This window comes from Bos indicus, chromosome 15, assembly GCF_029378745.1.
Source record: "Bos indicus isolate NIAB-ARS_2022 breed Sahiwal x Tharparkar chromosome 15, NIAB-ARS_B.indTharparkar_mat_pri_1.0, whole genome shotgun sequence".
NCBI lineage: Eukaryota > Metazoa > Chordata > Mammalia > Artiodactyla > Bovidae > Bos > Bos indicus.
In genome coordinates this window covers 53,808,983-53,833,709 of record NC_091774.1, presented here as the reverse complement: position 1 = coordinate 53,833,709, position 24,727 = coordinate 53,808,983, and the positions used below count along the sequence as shown (strand labels likewise).

General features: G+C 37.4%; 1 protein-coding gene across 2 annotated transcripts in view; it reads right to left on the bottom strand.

The window, feature by feature from the left end:
* PAAF1 (proteasomal ATPase associated factor 1) overlaps positions 1-24,727 on the bottom strand; it is a 40,390-nt gene that overhangs the window by 13,485 nt on the left and 2,178 nt on the right. Inside the window, exons 3-8 of one of the 2 annotated variants that reach the window (XM_019975457.2) lie at positions 21,415-21,518; positions 19,613-19,663; positions 17,384-17,473; positions 9,379-9,477; positions 8,616-8,766; positions 768-962 (exon numbers count right to left, since the gene is read on the bottom strand). In XM_019975457.2, the coding sequence (XP_019831016.2) occupies positions 768-962; positions 8,616-8,766; positions 9,379-9,477; positions 17,384-17,473; positions 19,613-19,663; positions 21,415-21,518 (690 nt within the window). The remainder of the gene's footprint in view (positions 1-767; positions 963-8,615; positions 8,767-9,378; positions 9,478-17,383; positions 17,474-19,612; positions 19,664-21,414; positions 21,519-24,727) is intronic. The other variant, XM_019975458.2, reaches the window with a different exon arrangement.

The following is a 24,727-nucleotide window of genomic DNA, read 5'->3' as shown; positions in this document are numbered from 1 at the left end:
GTTTGTTGGGGCAGAGAGTATACTAGAACTCTGTACTTTCTGCTCAATTTTATGTGGACCTAACTGCTCTAGAGGCAGAGATACTGGGAGAAAAACAGTCCTGTTTCCATCAGAGAAGCAAATATGTTATAATCACAGGAAAATAAGAAAAGAACACAAGTTGCTTTATTAGGATCTTTATCATTCTGACTCACCAGAACTATCATTCTACTCACCTATTTCCCCCTATGAAGCTTACATCAACTTCTGGCTCAGCCAAGCATAACTTTACCCAATGGATAATTTTACCTTCATACTGTTTTTTAATGTGAACTGACTACCTCTACCCCTGCCCTAGGTCTCATTCTCCCATCTTTCCCAGTTCAACTTGAATCCATCCTGCAAGGTTCAAGTCAACTTCTTTTGTGACTCCTTTCTCATCTATACTAACCTAAAACACTCTCTTCTTAAAAAAAGAAAAACAAAAAACCTATTATATTTGCATTCAGTGAATCATTATTTTAGCTAAAACTGCACTGATCTCTGTTTTACAGGCATTAGCCTCAACTGCTAAATTAAACTGTACTTACTCAAATGTAGTAACTATGACATATATTTCCTTTGTAAATTCAAAGCAACACAAACGTAGTAGATATGCAATAAATATTAGTCTTATGATGAAAACAGAAATACCTACAGAGCAGGAGAGGAGGAGGAAGAAAAGGAGAAACTAAGGCAAACACTGAAGGAACCTAAAGAAACAAATTCATATACTGTCCTCAACTCACTGGGCATCTGCTCAGGGGAGCCGAGGTTTATCGAGTTGTCAGCAGCACCCACAGCCACTCCATTGATGGAAGAACCACAGTCTGCAATGACTCCCAGGCAGGCTGAGCGCCCACAATCCCAAAGTCGTGCTGTCCCATCGCGAGAACCAGATACCACATTTTTCCCCCGATCAACAATGGCTGTATCCAGGATACCTGGAGAGAGAAAAAAGAAATGACCGTAAGAAGGAGTAGATAGTAAAGGAACTAAAGGGCAGAGTACATGCATGGATCTGCATAAATGACTATTTCTTTACAAATGAGTACTGGATATGTACTTCATGCTGGGTACTTTCAAGTGCCAGAAAAACAGAAATAGATAGAACAGAGTCCCTGTTTCCCAACAGTTCAAAGACCAGCTATGAGGAACAGACATGGAAAAAGGAGCTTTGGATTTAATCTTTAGTGGCATGTTCTAGAACCATGGTTTTCCAGGGTTTTTTTTTGTTTTTGGCTTTAAAACATGTTTTTTAAAAACAAAACTTAAAGTCATTTTAGGCAGTTCAGTATGAAAATTACTGTCTTAAAAGCTCCTGCTGCTTGCATTGAGAAGTAACTGAAAGGGTTAGTCTCCTCTTCAAAAAAAAAAGGATATGACTTCTCATCTGGCCAAGATCAAATAAGTCCATTCCTCCCAGGTCCTTCCCTTAAAACTGAAAAAACCTGGACATAAGACAACAAGCAAGCTCAGTTCAAAGATGTAAGAAGGCAGTTCACCTAGGAACCCCAGGACTTGAAGAACAACAGGAAATTGAGTTTCCCTGCATTTCCTTACTGCCTCCCATATATCCTAGACAGGACACTGCTGAAGCCTCTAACATAGAACTGATTTTTTTTTTAAGGGACAAATTAAAAGTAATAGCAAAAAACAAACAACTCCAAGGAAAGTCTGTTGCTTCTAGGCAGAAGACTGAGAAAAAGGTGGCCTAACAGAATAGAAAACATTTTGGCAATATCCATCTTCTTCAAACAGCAAAAGAAAAACTGCTACCTCCCCTGCTTAGAGTTTCACTGGGGCTGAATAGGGAGTGATCTTCTATCCCACCCCCGCAAAGAAGCAGGAGACAGAACTCCAATTTTCCCCAACCAGCGATGCTGAGCAGGTCCAACAGGGTACTGTCAGTGGGGAACTGAGCCTCTACTCTCACCAATGGGGGAAAGAGGTAATCTTTCCTGAGGGAGCAGGAAGTAACACTCCATTATCCCCAACCCCTCCCTTGGTGTCAGTCCGCAGGGAACAGATCTTACAGGCCCAAGGGGAGGCAAGGAAGTGTTGTAAAGTTGAGGTGATGCAAGTTGGTACCCTACTTTCACCAGGAAGGCATCAGCACAGTCAAAGGGAAGCTGAGCTTCTACCTCACCTGTTTGCAAAGAGACAGTGTGAGCTAATGCTCCACTTTTGCCAGAGCAGGGTTATTAGAGGAACCCAGCAGGAAGCTGAGTATATACACCTCCTGGGCCCTTGCATCGTACCGCGACAGGGGACTGCCTGCTAAAAAAGATCAAACAAGATCCAGAGTGTTATAAGATCCAAAATGTCCAAAGATTTTATAATTTTCAAAGCCCTTGTTACCTGTTATCTATTTGCTATGATCCCTGGCCTCAGAAGCACATAGCATAAAAAGGTAGAGACAGTCAGGGACATAAAGAGCTACAATTCAGGGACACATGTGTGGTAACACAGGACTGCAGAGTAGAAAGTGAATCCGACCCTATGGTGATACAGGCAGGGCTAGTACTTGCTTTATTAAAACCCAGGTAATTGTCCTATTATAGGTGCCCAATAAACTCTTGCAGGCTGAGTGGTAAGTACCTGACCGAAGGTTACTGAAGTAAACATGTGCTCCTTGGCTTGTTCCTATTTCTCTCAAGATGAGATGACTTCAGATACACAAACCTTGATAAAAATTCAACATAAGGCACAAAAGATGGATGACCCATGTGGTTAACAAAAGGCCTCAAGTCCTACTGGAAATTTTACTCTGAAAGCCTTTTCCAGAAAAAGATGCATTTATAAAAAATGCCACAAATTGAAAAAGTAGCCAATTTGGGGGCTGTTTGAGCAAATATGATTAGAGACAACTCAGGTAGGACCTAAGTCACAGGGTAAGTTTCCAAATATATCCAATTTAAAATAAAAATTAAATACAACTTATGTAGCTGGTTATAGTTGTTGAAAAAATAAAATGCAATCCTCATAATTATATATCAACTGGATAAGGGCCAAACAGATAAGCTTTTAAAAGTAGCCTTTCCCTCAGAAGTAGATTGAAGGAGGCAACATGTCTTATTGCTATTTTACAGTTCTTATTTATAACATATTTTGTAATTGTAAAGTACCTTAACTTTAGAAAATGCACCTTTCCACTCTATTTCCATAACACGGCATTCTAGCTAGAAAAGGATTTTAGTCTTTTTAAGAATCATGAAGAATCACCAATAGGAACATAAGGAAGGGCCTTCAGCTCTTACCAAGAAATCAAAGGTTTATTTACATCCTTATTGGAAAGTTCAAACCATTATCTAAAAATATTGAGTTTCATGGAAGTGATACAAATTTTAAAGAACAAATAGTTATGAAAAATATGTACCCAAGGAGGATGCTACTGTGGCTAGGGAGCTGTGAATGCTTTAACTGTGTACAAATGTCAACTAATACTCAGTAAAGAGGTTGGAGGTCTTCCCTTTTTATGAAAAGTAGAATGGAAAACTATCACCCCCTCTCTAATAAAATGTCACTCACAACATAGTGGCATCTAGTGCGGGTCTCTTCACTCTTAGGTGGGAAGAATAAAAGAAAGAGAAGCCTTATAGGAGCAGGAATCTGTGAGGAATGACTTTAAGAAAAAGCTATAAAAGGAATAGGAATGCCTTTGTAGGAGGAATAGCCATACTTAACGACGTAACAGAGCTACCAAGGCTTTAGTTATCAAACCAAATGGTCTTCAACATATAAACCAAGAAGAAAAGAATCTGCATTCAAGAAAAGATTCAGCTGACTGACATATAAACATCCTAGCCAAAGTCTGGGAAATAAGAATAAGATTAAACTATGCCTGAATAAATAAAAAAATAAGAAGAGGTGGCAAGAATACACAGAAGAACTGTACAAAAAAGATCTTCATGACCCAGATAATCATGATGGCATAATCACTGATCTAGAGCCAGACATCCTGGAATGTGAAGTCAAGGGGGCCTTAGAGAGCATCACTATGAACAAAGCTAGTGGAGGTGATGGAATTCCAGTTGAGCTATTTCAAATCCTGAAAGATGATGCTGTCAAAGTGCTGCACTCAATACGCCAGCAAATTTGGAAAACTCAGCAGTGGCCACAGGACTGGAAAAGGTCAGTTTTCATTCCAATCCCAAAGAAACGCAATGCCAAAGAAAGCTCAAATTACCGCACAATTGCACTCATCTCACATGCTAGTAATGTTCAAAATTCTCCAAGCAAGGCTTCAGCAATACATGAACCGTGAACTTTCAGGTGTTCAAGCTGAATTTAAAAAAGGCAGAGGAACCAGAGATCAAATTGCCAACATCCGCTGGATCATCAAAAAAGCAAGAGAGTTCCAGAAAAACATCTATTTCTGCTTTATTGACTATGCCAAAGCCTTTGACTGTGTGGATCACAATACACTGTGGAAAATTCTGAAAGAGATGGGAATACCAGACCACCTGATCTGCCTCTTGAGAAACCTGTATGCAGGTCAGAAAGCAAGTTAGAACTGGACATGGAACAACAGACTGGTTCCAAATAGGAAAAGGAGTACGTCAAGGCTGTATATTGTCACCCTGCTTATTTAACTTATATGCAGAGTACATCATGAGAAACGCTGGGCTAGAGGAAGTACAAGCCTGAATCAAGATTGCCGGGAGAAATATCAATAACTTCAGATATGCACATGACACCACTCTTATGGCAGAAAGTGAAGAGGAACTAAAAAACCTCTTGATGAAAGTGAAAGAGGAGAGTGAAAAAGTTGGCTTAAAGCTCAACATTCAGAAAATGAAGATCATGGCATCTGGTCCCATCACTTCATGGGAAACAGATGGGGAAACAGGGGAAACAATGGTTGACTTTATTTTTCTGGGCTCCAAAATCACTGCAGATGGTGACTGCAGCCATGAAATTAAAAGACGCTTACTCCTTGGAAGGAAAGTTATGACCAACCTAGACAGCATATTAAAAAGCAGAGACATTATTTTGCCACCAAAGGTCCGTCTAGTCAAGGCTATGGTTTTTCCAGTGGTCATGTATGGATGTGAGAGTTGGACTATAAAGAAAGCTGAGCACCGAAGAACTGATGCTTTTGAACTGGTGTTGGAGAAGACTCTTGAGAGTCCTTGGACTGCAAGGAGATCCAACCAGTCCATTCTAAAGGAGATCAGTCCTGGGTGTTCTTTGGAAGGACTGATGCTGAAGCTGAAACTCCAATACTTTGGCCACCTCATGCAAAGAGTTGACTCATTGGAAAAGACTCTGATGCTCGGAGGGATTGGGGGCAGGAGGAGAAGGGGACGACAGAGGATGAGATGGCTGGATGGCATCACTGACTCAATGGACATGAGTATGAGTAAACTCCAGGAGTTGGTGATGGACAGGGAGGCCTGGTGTGCTGCAATTCATGGGTTTGCAAAGAGTCGGACACGAATGAGCAACTGAACTGAACTGAACTGAATAAATATTAGTAAAAAGCAGAGCAAATTTCATATTTCTATACGGGTTTCTAACAAGTTTAATCAATTCAGTTCTCAGAACTGAAGTATCTTCTATTACTTGGAGGCAGCATATACTATTTCAAAGAAAGTATATTAGAGTTTGAAAAGAATGGCCCAAGTGCTGAAAATGTAACTTGGTTTCTGAAATAAAAGCATCTTTCCTACATTTGTAAGCAAGAAACCTCAATCAATCAACTGAAATGGTGCTTCATTTGTTCTCAGTATTTTCAAAGATTATGAAAGACCTGGTGCTTACTACAAAAAATTAAAATTATGAATATATATATATATATCCAAATTCAACAACCTTAATTAAATGGCCTGGGCAAGTAAAAAACTTCAAACTGATTAAAGCACACTTTAGAGCTACTTAGGAATTACATATTACAAACAGAACACTACTTTTAGTTTATTTTTTCATTAGAAAAATTTAGAAACACACAAAATCTTACCTCTGCTTGTTAATTAAATAATAACACTAATCCTTTAATTAAATATAGAATATGTATCTAAAAGTATTAGAAAAGACCAATTGTATAACAACTAAGATCAAAAATGTCTATTTTTCTATTAAAAATAACAATTTCTGCTTTTCACAGTTGACAACCATGTTACAACATCACAAGGTTCAACTTGCCTGGCAGAGTTTAAAGTGCAGTGTTACATTTTTAATGAATTATAATATTCACTGTGCATTTATTTTATACCAGGGATTATGTTAATCACTCATATGCACCATCTCTTTTTTTTTTTTTTTGCACCATCTCTTTTAATACTACTATCCCCATTTTACACATGAGGAAATAAAGACTCAGAAAAGTTAAGCAACTTTAAAAGGCTTCACAGGCTGTGAAGTGGAAGAATTAAGATTTAAACCAAGATTTGTATGTCTCCAAATCCTAAGCTTAACCACTCTACTATACTGCCTCCCTTACTATCATGTTTCCATATACTAGTAGTAATAAACAAGCCAGGGACTTAAGCTAACAAAAGATTATCCTTTATAGCAGATCTTTATACAAAGCTGCTCTATTAGTGTCCTAATGATTCTTTGCAGTAAGCATCAGGTGATGTTCAGTCAAGTCTTCCTTTCATATCTTGTTTGCCAAACTTACCTAGGCAACAAAGGACCATGTTCACTTTTGATACTATCTTCTGCTTTTCTTATTTAGTCACCAGTTGTGAAACTACTAAAGATCACAAATGCAGGTAATAATTCTTTATTCTGTTTTTTACATGATAATCTCAGAACTAGGAAGACTGTAGAAAAAGAGTCACACAGAGCAATCTGGAAGTCAACTGGGTAAAGACAATGACCCACACATGCTGCTAAGTTACTGGAGATTAATCTTGATTTTGGCTCCATATTTTTAAAGAACTGGTGGTGGTGGTTTGTTTAGTCGCTAAGTTGTGTTCGACTCTTTGCTACTCCATGGACTATAGCCTGCCAGTCTCCTCTGTCCATGGGATTCTCCAGGCAAGAATACTGGAGTGGGTTGCCATTTCCTTCTCCAGGGGATCTTCACAACCCAAGAATCGAACCTGGGTCTCCTGCATTGCAGGCAGATTCTTTACCAACTGAGCTATGAGGGAAGCACTTTTTAAGAATGACCAAGCCCAAACCAGTCACCTAAACAGAACTAACTGGAGAGGAGTTATTCAAGACCTGACAGACATTAGCCTGGATCTGACTAACTTTTGCAATTTCCCCTAAAAGTTTATTTCTGTTCAATCGAATTAAAAAAAAACCTCTCAAGGAAAAAGAGTCAGGGTTGTTATACTCTAGAGAAGCCCCCACCCTAAAACTTTTCTTTTAAAAGAATGAAACAATTATACGAATAAAAGCTTAATTTACATCAGTGAACACACTATATAGTTCACTCTGAGCGACATGCATGATTCTTAAGGAGAACTGGGAGACTTAGGATTCAAGTGGAGGGCACAGTCCATAACTGCAGTAACCCAAAGGTATTCTGAAGTTGAGCATGCACTGATGCTGAATATACATCCTGTTAAGTTCAACATGCAGGGCCATGCCTTGTTTCACTGGAAAGTTGCCCCGTGCCTCACATCTTCAAGGTGGCCAGATCTGAGGTGAATCCCTCAGTGTTCCTCTAGACTCCCCAACTGTGCAGGTCACTTTGATGCTTCATTCCTGTCAGTTCTTTGGCCTGAATGTGAGGAAAGCTCTAAATATCCCTTCTATCCCCTCTCCACACCCATGTACTTGAGTCTAAGAAGAAAATTCATTTATTTGCCAAGGTTAACATATGCGTTTGCTAGACGATCTATATGTAATCTGACAAACCATTATAAAGAAAAATACTAAAACTTAAAAAAATCAACACACAAGTTATTTATAATATAGTCAGATACACAAGGCAAAAACACTGGATTAAATACCATTAAGTATAGGGTGATATATAACAAATTCTCAAATGGGTGGTGTAGATGACGTGTATTATGGTCCCAAAGGAGGGATCAAGGTAAGAAATTACTTGAGGATGTTTTTACAGTTTCAAAAATATCCAAACCCATAAAAATTAGAATGACATTTTATCACTTTTTTTTTTTAACATTCCTAATTAAGGATAAAATGTCTAAATATCTTTTTTTCCCAACAAACCAACCAATCATTTAAAGAGAGAAGATGTTCTCACTGTATCTCTACAATCTGATATCAGCAGGTTAGGACCAAGGTCTGACTCATGTCTGGTGAGGCAGCCATTTGCAACCCAGCTTTAATCTCAACTCAGCCAAAGGACTAAGGAAAACCAGTGGGCACACCTCTCTTTTTTCCCAGCACACAGTAGATGATCTCCTGTGGAAAACAGGAGATCATCTACTCCTTTTTTTAATCTTATCAATTGTGGAAAACAACTATCTATGTAGGGCAGTTAGTTCTAGATAGCAATAACAAAACTGGGTAGGAAAGGAATTTTTAATCCCTGGGGAAATACCACTTCACTTAAATAGCCAGTTAGATAAATTATTTCTGTTTTTGTGGATTACTAGATTCTGTCTTTTTGGTGCTTCATTTCTGGGGATCTAATTACAGAAGGCTTTAGGAAAAATCACTCTTCATACCTCCTTTGTGACCTTTGAAGGTCACCACACAGCTAGCATCTTCAGCTGACCATATCTTCAGCTGGGCATCCATTCCCCCACTCAGAACCACAAGGCCTGATGGGAAAAACCTGCAACAATTCACATCAAACACATGTCCTTCCAATACTCTCTGGAAAAACAAAAGAGAATTCCATGCTAGTTCTCTTGTTCATCCCTCGATGTCCTCTTACCTCCCATATCCTTGGTCCCTTAAATGATACATCTATATACTGTATTTTAAGACAAAAGAGATCCAAAGAATCTGTTTAGTTCATCTGTCTACCAGGTAATGTTCTAGGAGCTGTTGGCTCCCTTTCCTGGACTTTGGCTGTAGATGTTGTGAATTTGACCTCCAGAGCTCTCGCAGCTATCCATAACTCTATTTCTACACATAAGGAGCTGAGGAGGTTTGAGGGCTCTTTTACTTAAAATCCTCTGTACAGGTTGAGGGGCTCAGCCATACAGTCAGTGTAACAGCTACTCTGTCTTAGAAATGTATCACTGAAGGCAGTTCATATCAAGGGACCATCCAGACATTCACTAGCCAGGCTCTCCCACTGTTTCAGCCCCAATTTGTTCTGGCAAATCATCAAACTTGAGCCTGGGTCTCATATTAACAAGTGGAAGAACAAAGACCAATCAAAGTGTAGTGTTCCTACATTTTCAGAATGGGCCACTCTTCTTTCCATGGCCCAGTCTAAGGTTTCTCAGACCACCCTAAAAGTGTATCCAAAGCCTTTACTCTGAGCTCTCCATTGGAAGCCTGCCAGATCTTCATGCTCCCATCAGCGCTAGATGACACACCAAGGCCTCCTCCGCTGGAAATGTCCAGGCATGTTATCTGTTCAAAAGACAAAACCAGTGTTGTAACCAGTGTTACAAATAATGAAATGCTCTTCTTTCCTTGAAATGTTATAAACCTCTCTCAGTTCAAACTCCTCTAAGACTTCTTCAAGCCTGTGCTTCCCAACCCAAAGAACATGTATTTAATATGAAGGCTGAGTTATAGTCACTGATCTCCCAACAAGGCTAGAGCCAAAACTCTTTATTTCTCAAAACAAAAAGATATTCTTGTAGTCATATATAACCTCCTGCAGTTTATATAACTGTAAAGTCCCTTATTCCCATATCATTTCCATAGTTTCCACCTTTTGCTATGTTACTTTAAAATAAAGATACCTCTCCTGATTCTTAGGAACCCACTTACACAAAAGACAGACTTCCAAGATGCACCAGAAGGATTCAAAGAAAAGCAAAGATGCTTCCAATTCACTACTTCACACTACCTCTGTAAAACCTTAATTGTGTTTGTGTATTTCAGAACAAGTAACAGAAAATTCAAATTGCCAACATCCGCTGGATCATCAAAAAGCAAGAGTTCCAGAAAAACATCTATTTCTGCTTTATTGACTACGGCAAAGTCTTTGACTGTGTGGATCACAAGAAAACTGTGGAAAATTCTGAAAGAGATGGGAATACCAGACCACCTGACCTGCCTCTTGAGAAACCTGTATGCAGGTCAGGAAGCAACAGTTAGAACTGGACACGGAACAACAGACTGGTTCCAAATAGGAAAAGGAGTACGTCAAGGCTGTATATTGTCACCCTGCTTATTTAACTTATATGCAGAGTACATCATGAGAAATGCTGGGCTGGAAGAAGCACAAGCTGGAATCAAGATTGCTGGGAGAAATATCAATAACCTCAGCTATGCAGATGACACCACCCTTATGACAGGAAGTAAAGAAGAACTAAAGAGCCTCCTAAAAAAATAAATAAATAAATAAATAAAAAATAAAAATAAAGAGCCTCCTGATGAAAATGAAAGAGGAGAGTGAAAAAGTTGGCTTAAAGCTCAACATTCAGAAAATGAAGATCATGGCATCCGGTCCCATCACTTCACGGCAGATAGATGGGGAAACAGTGGAAACAGTGTCAGACTTTCTTTTTCTGGGCTCCAAAATCACTGCAGATGGTGATTGCAGCCATGAAATTAAAAGACACTTACTCCTTGGAAGGAAAGTTATGACCAACCTAGACAGCATATTAAAAAGCAGAGACATTACTTTGGCAACAAAGGTCCGTCTAGTCAAGGCTATGGTTTTTCCAGTGGTCATGTATGGATGTGAGAGTTGGACTGTGAAGAAGGCTGAGCGCCGAAGAATTGATGCTTTTGAACTGTGGTGTTGGAGAAGACTCTTGAGAGTCCCTTGGACTACAAGGAGATCCAACCAGTCCATCCTAAAGGAAACCAGTCCTGAATATTCATTGGAAGGACTGATGCTGAAGCTGAAACTCCAATACTTTGGCCACCTGATGCAGACAGCTGACTCATTTGAAAAGACCCTGATGCTGGGAAAGATGGAGGGCAGGAGGCAAAGGGCACGAAAGAGGATAAGATGGTTGGATGGCATCACCGACACAACGGACATGGGTTTGGGTGGACTCTAGAAGTTGGTGATGGACAGGGAGGCCTGGCGTGCTGCGGTTCACGGGATCACGAGGAGTCGGACACGACTGAGTGACTGAACTGAACTGAACAGAAAATTCTCAGATTCACTTACGCAATTTCAGTATTAGGAATCACTTCATGAATAAGCCATGATTAGAATGCCAAGTCTTTTTCATATACATGCATATGTATTATCCCCTTTATATTAAAAAACGCTCAGTTGCAAATATTCCAGAAATGTAAGACTGAGATATATAATTCCAGGCATATTCCCAGCAACTACGATTCTCATATGACCTAAATTATTTTTTAAAAAGTAGGAATTTGGGCTTTAATTATTCAACTTTCCAGTTTACATTTCTATGCCAATTAAGCCATAATGAATAGGTGTGGCAAAACTAAAGGGATTATATAGGTCAGCTCTAACACTAAGATTTTTTCTTCTTTATTTTGATTCCTCAATAAAAGGACTGTTAACTGTAGTTCTAATTTAAGGATTACGACAACAATTAACATTTATATCACAATTCATCATTTGTAAAACATTTTCAAATACACTGAATCATTTGATCCTCATAATAATCCCATTCTGCCCGTAGCTTCTCATTGGTGGATTCTGCTTTCACACTCATGTCTAGGAGACATTTCTCAGATCTTTCTTTTCCCACCACTAGCACCTTAATCCTTGACCTGACAGTGACTAGCAGTACTGTCGATTTCAACTCTGTTCTGGCTTCCCAACTACATGATGAGCTTTATAAGTGTCAGAACCATGTCCAGCACCACTTTCTTACTCAAATCATAGGCTATGTACATAGTAACTATTCAACAAATACCTAATACCAGTTTGGGAATAAGGATGAAGCACCTCATCAACAGAGAAGAAAGTAAAGCCATCTGACCTATATCAAGGAGACCAACTACTGTCCCCATTCATAGAGTCTCAGAAACAAAACATATTTAACACTTGCCTACTCACTCTGAAATCAATTTAATCCCTAAAGTGACACAGCCAAACATCTTTCCTGACTCATGTGGCACTTATCTTTGGCTTTATAAAAGACACCTGAAATTTAACCTGTCCAAACACAACCCTTATTTTCCCCTGAAAGTGAAAGTTGCTCAGTCATGTCTGACTCTTTGCGACCCCATGGACTATACAGTATGGAATTCTCCAGGCCAGAATACTGGAGTGGGTAGCCTTTCCCTTCTCCAGGGGATCTTCTCAACCCAGGGATTGAACCCAGGTCTCCTGCATTGAGGGGAGTCTTTACCAGCTGAGCTACAAGGGAAGCCCTCTATTCCTTACCAATGCAACTACTTGTCCCCCACTTAGTAAATGACACCAGAATTTACCCAATTCTCAGGCCAAATCTTTGGGATTATCCCAACTCCTCATTTTCTCTCTCTCATATCCAAGTCATTGACAAACCCTATATGGTCCCACACCCTAGAATATGGGCTCTACACCACCGTTCTATTCATTGCTATAGCTTCAGTGCCCAGAAGAGTATCTGGAATACAGTAGGTGATTAGTAAATGGGTGAACCACCTAATAATGAGTTCAAATAAGAGAAAGAGAATAAGAAATAGAAGAAAAATTAATGTGTGTGTGTGTGTGTTTTAAATGACCTATTCCACAAAAGGTAAGTGGTTCTCCAAACACCTGAAGGAGTTCACCATTTCCTCCTCTCGAGGTCTTCAGTTCTATATTTGTATATTACAGTGGCTGTCAACAAGGAGCAATCTGTTTCTGGGGGGACATGTGGTGATGCATAAACATTTTTAGTTGTCACAACTGGGGGCACTACCTAATCGACCACTTGTAGGTAGAGGCCAGGGATGCCGCTAAACATCCTACAGTGCACAGAATAGCCTCCTATGAAAAAGAATTATCTAGCTTAAAATGTCAATACTGCCAAGGTTGAGAAACTCTGACATACTGTTTGGTACCCTCTCAGTTAATAAACTTTCCCTGGAGGGGATGGGGACATTGTGTTATCATCTCAGTTATAGATCTTTGAGGCCCTAGTTCCTCGACCTAAAAGGTAATTAAGTCTGAACTATCCATTTCTTCCAAAGTGACAGAACACTGAAAAGTAGATTATAGATCATACCAGCTGTCTCCTTCCTCCAAATTTTTATTAAAGGAGGAAAGAGAATTAACATTTACTGAACAGCTATTATATGCCAAACATGTAACAGACACTATTCTCATATAATCCACCCAAAAATCTTTTAAGCATTAGTAAGAAACCAGATGGGACCCGGGAGTTGGTAATGGATAGGGAGGCCTGGCGTGCTGTGATCCATGGGGTTGCAAAGAGTCGGACACGACTGAGCGACTGAACTGAACTGAAGAAATCAGATGAGAAACCTGAGGTTTAAGAGGTAGTTAAGTAACTTCCCTAAGGTGACAGAGTAGAGCCAGGATACAAACCTAAGTCAGAGTCTAAAGTTAAACATCTATTCCTTAGTTACAGGAAAAGAACAGACAGATCAATGGAGTAATAATAAATACTGGATATAGATGACAATTCACGTCCTTGAAATAAAGGATGGATTATTTTGTAGTACTGTAACATGCTAATCATTTCAAAAAGAATTGTTACAAACACTGTAAATCAAATGTACTTCAATAAAATAATTTAAAAAAAGTAAATTAGACCCCTACTTCAAATCAAGTAACAAAAATAAAGTTTGAAATGCAAAAAATAAAACATAAAAATTCAAAAATTATCATATTTATAATTGTATTTAACAAACACTATTTATATTGTGTTTGCCAGGTTCCAGGCCCAATTCTAATTGTTTCAATCCTCACAACAACCCTAAGAGATAAATACTTTTACTCCCACTTTACAGATAAGGAATCTACAGCACAGGAAGGTTAAACAATTGGCCTGAGGTCACACAGTTTAAGTGGCAGAACCGAAATTCAAATCCAGGGGATCAAATCCAATGAGCCTGACTCTAGAGTCCCTGCTCTTACCCATTACACTGTGTAATTTAAAGTGTGTGTGTGTGTATATATATATATATATATATATATATATATATATAAAATCACAGACTACCCTAAGCAGGATCCCAAAGGCAGTCATTATAAATTGGTAGGTTTTATTATCTAGAAAATTAAGTATTTTATATATCAAGACACCATAAACAAATAACAATGAATGATAAACTAGAAAAAACTATCTGCAAAATACATGGCAAAAGATCAATACCCTTAATATAAGAAGAGTTCTTATCAATAAAGAAAAAAATTCACACTTAGAAAAATGGGCAAATGACATGAAGAATGGTCAATAAATATATGAAAAAGTGGTCAATTCATAATTAATCAAAGGAAATGTAAATTCAAATAGCAATGAAACATCATCCCTCAATGGTAAAACTTTAAAAAATTTGAAGAGCCAGCATTAGCAGAGAATGTCAAGTCAGACTGGCACAAAAGCGATACAGTAAAAAAAAGTCTTTAGGCAATTGATAGGGCCCAGTTGTAGGTCAATCAATCAGAAAATCCAGTACAAGTAGAAAATAATAAAAAAGGATATAAAAATACCCCTACATTTTATTTTAACTCAAATACTAATCTTTTCATGAGTCCACTAATTACTATAAAGACTTGACTTTCTTGTAAAAAACTATAACCAGGGGCTTCCCTGGTAGCTCAGTGGTTAAGAATCTGTCTGCTAATGCAGGAGACACAGATTCAATCCCTGACCTGGGAAGATCCCACATGCCTGGGAGCGACTAAGCCAGTGCACCACAACTGCTGAGTCCTCTCTCTGGAGTCCAGGAGCCACAACTACTGAAGCATTAGCACCCTAGAGCCCATGCTCTGCAGCAAGAGAAGACTCCTCAGTGAGAAGCCCGTGCATCGCAACTAGAGAGTAGTCCTCGCTTGCTGCAACTAGGGAAAAGCCTGAGAAGCAAAAAAAAAAAAAAAAAAGACCCAGCACAGCCAAAAATAAATAAATGAATTAAAAAAAATTAAAAAAAAAAAAAAACTATAACCAAACGGTACACAACTTCTAGTTTCTTGAAAGCAAAGCAAATCTTTAGTCACACTTACAAAGCAATCTAAGAGCAAAAACTTATCCAGGTTTTTTTAAAGAAATCTTTTCCCTAATACTGTACTACATTTATTTTGTCCAAACTACCAAAATAGCAGGTTTAAAAAACTCTTCTTGGGAATTCCTGGCAGTCTAGTGATTAGGACTCCACTCCAGGGGGCACAGGTTCAGTCCCCAGGTGAAGAACTAAGATTTTGCACAAGCTGTGTGATATAGCCAAAAAAAATCCTCTTCTGTATCAAGTCTCTATAAAGCAATCAAACTTAGTTTCCAAAGACATAGTCACTCTGCCTTTCACACTTATATTTCACTGGCTTAACATATTTAATTAACATAATTTCAAAAACAGTACAACAGACATTGTAACTGACCCTTGGTAAGCATTCAACTTAGAGGGTAGTGTCAGCATGCAAACCTCAAAGACCTTACAAGCTGCAAATGTGCTGTGAGCATGAATCAGATTGGTTTACAAAGGAAATGCAGAGCAATAGTTTACTCAATAAATCAGTTAAGTGGAAGCCAGGTAGAACATACCAAAAGCCTTATGATGTACATTCCCTGTGACTCAACAACTCTACTTTTATAAATGTACTCTAATTTTTTCTTACCTTTGTGAGTAAAGGGTTAGCTTAAGTATATCATCAAAACTATGAAGTCAGAAAATTAGAAATAAATGAATGCCCAGTAACGTAAGATGAGAAAAATAAATTATAGTAAAGTCATACAGTGGAATACTATGTGACTCTTAAAATAATACACATAAAGTAAACACAGAATGATGTACATATTAAGAAATAAAAAGTAACTGATAAAACAGCATATACTATAAAAACCTATTATGGTAAAATATTTAAAGAAAAAAGATTGGATCAAGGAAAATAATGATATGGAAAGTATGGTGCTGGCACATATCAGGCAATCAATAAATGTTAGCTATTACAAATATGATTATTATTAATTTTACTTTTAAAAATTGAGATATAGTTAACAGACAATATTAGAAAGTTACAGGTATACAAAGTGATTCACAATATTTTAAAGGTTATATTCTATTTACAGTTATAAAATACTGACTATAGTCCCTGTGTTGTACAATATATTCTTGTAGCTTATTTATTTTATACATAATGGTTTGAGCCTCTTAATCCCCTACCCCTACCTTGGCCCTCCTCACTTCCCTCCCCCTATTTATATCCATTAGTTTCTAAATCTGCAAGTTTGTTTCCTTTTTGTTATATTCACTAGTTTGTTTTATTTTTTTAGATTCCACATCATATAGTGTTTGTCTTTTTCTGTTTAACGTATTTCACTTAGCATACCCTCCAAGTCCATCCACGTTGTTGCAAGTGGCAAAACCACTGATTATTATTACTAAGTGCCACATAACAAAAGCTCACGTTATCTTCATAGCATAGAAATGAATGATTTTCACTTTCTTTTGTATTTCCTAAATTTTGATCACTAAATATATATTTGTTTCGCAACAGGGTAAAACAGCTATTTTTGAAAATGTATCACACAATAAGAAGCTGTAGGCTTTAATATAATCCACCATTTCTGCTTCCAAAAAGCCTACGGTACTAGAAAGGGCTTTATCACAAAAATCTCTGAAAATTATCCCTCAATATGCTGTTCTTGGAATTTTGAGAAAATGCCTCTTTCTATAGGCAAAGGGAGAGAAATATGAGCAGTAGCAAATTACTCAAACATCAAGTACTATCATCATTATCCAGAAGTAGGTAAGCAGCACTAGAGTAAAGCATACATAAGAAAATTTAAAAAAAAAAAAAAGAAAATTTCACACAATTCTTCTCTTTAAGATTACCAGTAATGGCATGCATTGCTTTGAATTATAGTTTTGTCCAGGTATACGCCCAGGAGTGGGACTGATGGATTATATGGTAATTCCACATTTAGTTTTCTAAGGAACCTCCACACTGTTTTCCATAGTGGCTATACTAACTTACATTCCCACCAACAGTGTAGGATTCCCTTTAATAATAAAAAAAAATTATCAGTGAGTGGATTTGTACATTTATTCTAAGGACCCAACTACCAGTTTTGCCAAACATATCACACTTTATTGGCTGTGTTATAACACAAAGTAAATTAAAACCACATTAATTATTAATATGTTTATAGCACTAGACAAGCAGATAAAACAAAAAACTACATGTTATTATGTTTTCTCCTCATTTTATCAAAATACTTACACTCTTTGTATGAATTCTGGAAAAAGTAGTATATGGTGCCAGAAACTTTGAAGATACATTTTCCTTTGGACATGAAACATGAATGCTTTTCTAAACAGAGAAGGAAAGATGAAATCCATCAGTAAAGCTACATCAACAGAACTAAATAAAGCTTCTTATTTTTTTTATTTTTTTTTATAAAGCTTCTTAAAGAAAACATTAGGATGAAAGAAACTCTTACCTTTTAAGTGTACCCTCCCTCTCTAATCCTCTTTCCCCAACCCATAAAACTATCACTCCCCTATAGATAAGCAGTCCTTTTACTGCAGAGAGTTGCAATGTAATTTGAAATTGCTGAGCCATTATGTATTTATGTTGAAGATTCAACCAAAGACAAACCAACAATAAGATACAAATGACAAACACGAGAACATTAATTTCCATTAAGAAAATCCAATACCAGTACTCTCAATCAGCAGTGTGGCAAAAAACAGGACCAACAGCATCAGCCCCCAGGCCTAGGGCCCAAAAGACTTATCTAAAAGTAAACTTGCCGCCTACAAGAACTTTCAGAAAGAATGTTAGACTACTACTACTACTACTACGACTACTACTACTACTAAGTCACTTCAGTCGTGTCCGACTCTGTGTGACTCCATAGACGGCAGCCCACCAGGCTCCCCCGTCCCTGGGATTCTCCAGGCAAGAATACTGGAGTGGGTTGCCATTTCCTTTTCCAATGCACGAAAGTGAAAAGTGAAAGGAAGTCGCTCAGTCGTGTCCGACTTTTAGCGACCCCATGGACTGCAGCCCACCAGGCTCCTCCATCCATGGGATTTTCCAGGCAAGAGTACTGGAGTGGGGTGCCATTGCCTTCTCCGAATGTTAGACTACTGACATGTACAGTTACCAGAGTAAGAAAGTAGGTAAATTATGGTATGCTCATACAATGTGTAGGCCCCGGTCAGGCTTGTGGTGCACAATCCCACCTAGGCTTAAACTGACTATATATGTTCACAGACTGGTCATTACCAAATATCTATCTTATGGTGTCCCATGTGTTCTGCCTAATCATTACCACATATATTTCAGCTACTGTAGCAAGAAACCACTAGTGACATAGTATTAAATTATACCTAGGACCAGACATTAGATTCAAGTGACATGACTTGCTAAAGGCAGACTGTAACCATTTAAGCATGTTGGTGTTTCAAGGCCAAGATATAAAAGGCTTGGTAAACACCTCCTCAAGGATTCTTGCAATACAACAATCCCCTACTCTAATCGGCAGAACACTAACACTGTCCCCTAACTGTGTATCTCCTACATAGAGCTGAGGAGCTGCTCTCACCAAACGGACCCTAATCTGTTATCCCTTATGCCATAGTACTTAAAAGTTTCTGAAAATTCTTCTGGACAATGAAAATGTCTTCAATAATCAAGACTTTCTAAACCTCTTTATGTACAACAAGCACAGTCTTCACAGTTCATGAGAAAGAATAGTTTCAAAGTTATAATATTCTCATAACTGAAAATCAATATTCTCTTATTACAGATCTTCTATTCCTTTAAAAAGACAATCAGGTTATCTATATGGACCATTCTTTCTTAGCCAGCATATCTATGCCTGGCTGCCTGCAGGCCTTTTATTAAATGAGTTTTTGCTTCTAACCGCATGACAAAACCCATACAGCTGCAAGACAGTTGACCTGGATTTGGAATTGTCTCCTGTACCCGAAACTAAAGTGTCAGCCAAACTTTCCTGGCTAAATATTCATACCAAGAAAAGCACATGAGGAGCTCTAAAAGCTTAGTGTTCGGGCCTCTGTAAGAACTGCGTTTTCTCTCAGAAGACTTTATTTCTTTGGAGTTAATTATATAAAAGATTTCAAGAGATGAGTGGCTTTCTCCTGCTCATCAATCCTGCAAATCACACTTTAATCCATAAACAGACAATGAAGGAAGATAAATGTTGTATTATCTTCCAGCAGTAGAAAATGTTCATGCTGTTAATGAGAAGATTTAAAAGAAAAGCTGCAGGAGGTATCAAAACAGATAAAATTCAGTGTGAAGGGGAAGAGTGAATAGTCCACACTAAGATAAAATTAAAAGTCAAAACTCTTATCTTTTGAGGGGTTAGGTTTTTAAGCATAATGACAGATCTGTTTTAACAGGATAATGCAGCAACATCAAATAGCAAAGTGACTCATGGTAGTTAGGAAACATGAATGTTCAACCATAAGCACTTACTGTCTGACCCAGCAGGTATTCAGCAATAATTAGCAATGACGTTGGAAGGGCCTGAGTACAAAGGGAAGAAAGGAAGTCAGCACCCAGGCTGTGAATGGATACTGGCAAACCACCTGGGGAAAATGTAGGCTTGCAAGGTGGTGTTATACTTGAAGTTAATAGAAACGGGTTTCAATTCTGACACAGTCTAGCCAACTTTGATTATTAAGGGTTAATTAACCTCTCTGAGCTGTTTGCTTATCTGCAAAATGGAAATTTAAAATGCTAATCCCACAAGATTGTTACAATAAACAGTAACTTACTTTTGAAATACCTTAGTTTCTTTTATATGCATTCTCAATCCCCAGTAATCAGCCTATGAATGTAGAATACAGTCTCTGTTTTATAGACGAGGAAACTGAGGCTCAGGTAACCAAGTTATTTGTCTAGAATTATATAGCTAGTAAATGTCACAGTAACTAAGACTTGGACTCAGATCTTTTGGTACTTTCTACAATACTGCTCATGAAAAACAAATATAAAAATATATAAAAACATGTAGCTTATTTTGCACAGTCGGTAGTAAATGAACATTTGCTAAAAATCTTATGTAAATAACAAAGTATTCTCTATTCTTGTCAGTACACCTGAAACATCTTATAACTAAGAAAGCTTAATTACACCAAAAAAAGAAAAAAAAAAAGCTGTTTCACCCTTTGGGAATCATCTCACTAGAGCACAATGACTGCAGCCATCAGAATGAGGAAGGAAAGTCAGATCATGAGTTCTGCAACACTTAGATGGCCATCTACTCACCTCAAAGACTGATGAGGAAAACAATATATTAAGTATCATTAATACAGGCCTTCACCAAGGTGTGGTCAAATACATAATGCTATACTGTACAATATGGGGTACTAGCTACATAAAGCTACTCAGCACTTGAAATGTGGCTAATACAAATGAGTGACTGAATTTTTAATCTTAAAGTTCAATTTAAAAACTGATACTTGATCCAACTATTGGAAAACTTTTTAAGTATGTTTGGAACTAGTTAGGTACACGAATCATCTGTTTTCAACTGTAAATGTTTTTAAACCTGAATACATATCAAGTATTTCCAACAGAGTTTGAATTGAGATGATCTCTAAGTTAAAATATACAAAGGAGCTCAAAGACTTAATAAGAAAAAAAAAAAGAGTAAGAAGAAAGAAGTATAAACTATTTCTAATAACTTTTTATATTAATTATAGGTAGAAATAACATTTTAGATATATTGGGTTAAATGAAATATATTATTAAAACTAATTTCACCTATTTATTTTTTTACCCTTTATATGTGGCTACTAGAAAATTTAAAATTACACATGTGGATACATACTGCTATATATAAAATAGATAAACAAAAGGACCTATTGTATAATACAGGGAACTCTACTCAATATCTTGTAACAACCTATAATGGAAAAGAATCTGAAAAATAATATATATATAATATCCATATACATATATACATAACTGAATCACTTTGCTATACCCCTAAAACACTGTAAATCAACTAGACTTCAATAAAAAAAAATTACACATGTGGCTCACTAGTGAACAGCACTAGTATAAGGGAAGTAAGAGAAAGTTTGCATTTAAAACCATGTCTAAGTATAAAAGAAAAACTCTTGACATTCAAAGGCAGTAAAAATTATGATTATTATATGAATGGAATGGAGATGACAGTGATACACAGATGAGTATAAATATTTAAAGTAGATATATAAGATACTACCGTAGTTTTGGACATGATGCCATCTAGAAGACATAAATCTTACCTTATTTATTTCATTCACAATAAATCCTTCAGAAGCTGTAACCTCTGGGATGCCATCAAGGCCAATTCCTTGACAAGTCAGGCTGCCATACAAAGTTGGTTTCCCTATACAGACAAAGATTCATATTTCAAAAAATAAGAAGAATTAAACATTTTTCTCCTTGAAGGCCCAATTCAGGCATCTGTATATATGGGAGGAAACTGGCTCATGAAAGAAAAGCAGGTACTTGTGTTAGTAAGTGAGGTGAGTAGAAAGAAAAATAGCCTAGATGAACCTAAATTGGAAGGGCTAAAAGCCAGGAACAAAGATTTTGAGATATAACATAGTATTTGTAAAGCTACTAGAATAATCTCAACCTCAGTTTTACTGCCTGTGAAATGGAATTTCCCAAGATCAAAGATGAAGATCAACATGAACATATGCATTTATCCACAGTACAGACATATTAACACAGACTGAAGAGTTAAGCTTCAATAACTGGGAATACTGCTTAAGGAGGACACTGCTTTTGCAGTAATATGGGCTAAATAAGATATCATCCTGCACGTAAATGTTAAAATGTTCTCTTCTATTCTTCTTCTGTACTATATATACACACGTGTGTGTGTGTGCGTGTGTGTGTATGTGTGTGTATGTTGTTCTGTAACAGCCCACAATACGTTGTTCACATTTCTGGCCTCCCCGCCAGACTATGAAGTCCTTGAGTTCAGAAAACTAGCAAAGTGCTCAAATTATTCAGTAAATAACTGGTGCACGAAACTTAAATTCTAGGAGTAAGAGGGAAGTAAAAATCATCACGCAAAAGTCATTCATGCAGAGTAGGAGAGCTTCCTAGAGAGGGTGGGACTCAAGTAGGATCTTGAAAGATACAACTAGGCAGAAAATAAGGGAAAGGAATGGGGAAGGAAACAGCAACCCACTCCAGTATTCTTGCCTGGAAAATCTCACGGAAAGAGAAGCCCGGTAGGCTACAGTTCACAGGGTCACAAAGAGTCGGACATGACAAGGGAAAGGAAACTCCGTGTCAGGGAAGGGCATGTCAAGAATAAAGAACAGTCACACAGGAACAAGGGGGGAGGAGGCATCAATTAATATACTAGTTTAGTCACTGAAAGATATTAATGGAGTAACTAACAATCTAGGGTAGAAGTTTGGACTAGAGAAGATCTAGTGAATAAGGTGTGGCAGGAAGTGGCATGAAATGTTAGTTCAGAAAGATGCCACAAAAATAGGGTTGAGTGAACTCTGCTTTTTGTCCCATTCCATGATTCCCTCCTGGCTTCAAATTATCCTAGCAAGTCTGGCTCTTTTGGTATATTATTTCTACCATTCTCCTGTCAGCACTGTCAGTGACCTCTCTACATTTACGAAGTCACTGAAATGACCTCAGTCTCGGTATCTTGTCTGGGTAACAAGAGTGGGATTAATCTAACCATTCACCTTTCTACATTTCTACATATAGACTGCTGAGTGCAGATACAGAACAGGACACAACTGTGCAAACTGGCAGCCCTACAATTTACCACAGTTTTCAAACTCTGCATAGTTTTGGAGTCCTTTTGCCCCTTTTGTTCCCAAAGCAGCCAATTCTCACTATACCTAGCCTATCATCAAAACCTTCTTCCTTCAAAACAGCCAAAAACTGGAAACAATTCAAATGTTCATCAGCTGATGAACATACAAAAAATGTGCTATGTCCTTACAATAGACTATTACTTGGCCATAAAAACATATGAATGCCACAAAATGGATGAACCTTGAAAATGTTATGCTAAATGAAAGGTGCAAAATGCCACATATTATGACTCTATTTATAAGAGATGTCCAAAACAGGCAAATCCACAGAGAGTCAATTAGCGGTTGCTAGGAGCTAGGAGGAGGGTAGAATGCAGAGAAACTGCTAAACAGCATAAGGTTTCTTTTAGAGGTAATGAAAATGTGTAGAATTACTGACAGACATACAACTCTATGAATATACCAGAACCCACTGAATTGTACACTTCAAAAAGATAAACTTTACTGTATGTGAATTATATTTGAATACAGTTATCTTAAAAAAAAAAAAATCAGAATCCTAATAGTACCTACATGTTACGGTTGAAATCTAGCACATAGATAGCATATATTTTATTTCAACAAAACTGCTATTTCAGGGGAAAACAACAACAAAAAGATTCTCTTCTTTAAAAGCTGACCCTAACTCCAACATCACAAAGAAAATTGCAGCTATAAGAAAATTGAAGCTATAAGAAAATTTCACATTTCTATATCCATGTTTATGCATGTATCTATTAATACATCTACACTTACCCTCACCTTCTTTCACCTTAGTCTTTTAGACTTAATTCAATCTCTTTCTCATCTAAGATACTGATTTTTCAGTTAGTCTTCTTTTCTACCTACAACCTATATATATTTTTCTTTTTTTTAAATATATTTATTTACTTTTAAATAAGGGCTTCCCTGGTTGCTCAGATGGTCAAGAATCTGCCTACAACGTGGGAGACCTGAGTTCAGTCCCTGGGTCAGGAAGATCCCCTGGAGGAGGGCATGGCAATCCACTCTAGTATTCTTGCCTAGAGAATCCCCATGGACAGAAGAGCCTGGCAGACTACAGTCCATGGAGTTGAAAAGAGTCAGACACAACTGAGTGACTAAGCACAGCATTTTAAAATGAAACAAAGATTAATATTTTGAATGTATAACCTGTATTTTAATTGCTCTCCAATTAGTTCCCATCTTTAAAAATAAGACAAAAATCCTTGATTCTGAGACCTCCAGCTACCACCTTTCTTTGATGCAGCACCAAATTCCTCAAAAGAAAACTGTTTAAAACTCTATTTCTCCTAGAATATCTTATTATGGAGAGATATCAAAGGTCTCTGAAAATGAAAAATAATCAGCAAAACAAAGCTTTCTTACAAATTTAAAAGGAAAAAAATTTTAATGTTACCACACTAACTGAAAACAAATGGATGAGACTAATACAGGAATGTCATTGAAAGGAAAAATTTGGAAGACTTGGGAACTAACTGTATATGGTAGGGTGAGGTACCAGGTTTTTCACTCTGATGTCTAGAATAGTGATAACTTAAGAACTGAGAAAATCTAGAAAGAAAACCTGTTTGACAATGGAAGCACTCAGCTTCAGATTTTGGATCTATCTGATAAGCTCAAAACAGCAGTGAGAGTTTTAACCAGAAATGTTTAGCAGGTTAACTATTCAATTTCTACTTGAAAATGAACAGAGGTCAGAACTAGAGCTGTAGACCCAGGAATCATAATCAAGAAGGTCACAACTGAAGCTACAGAA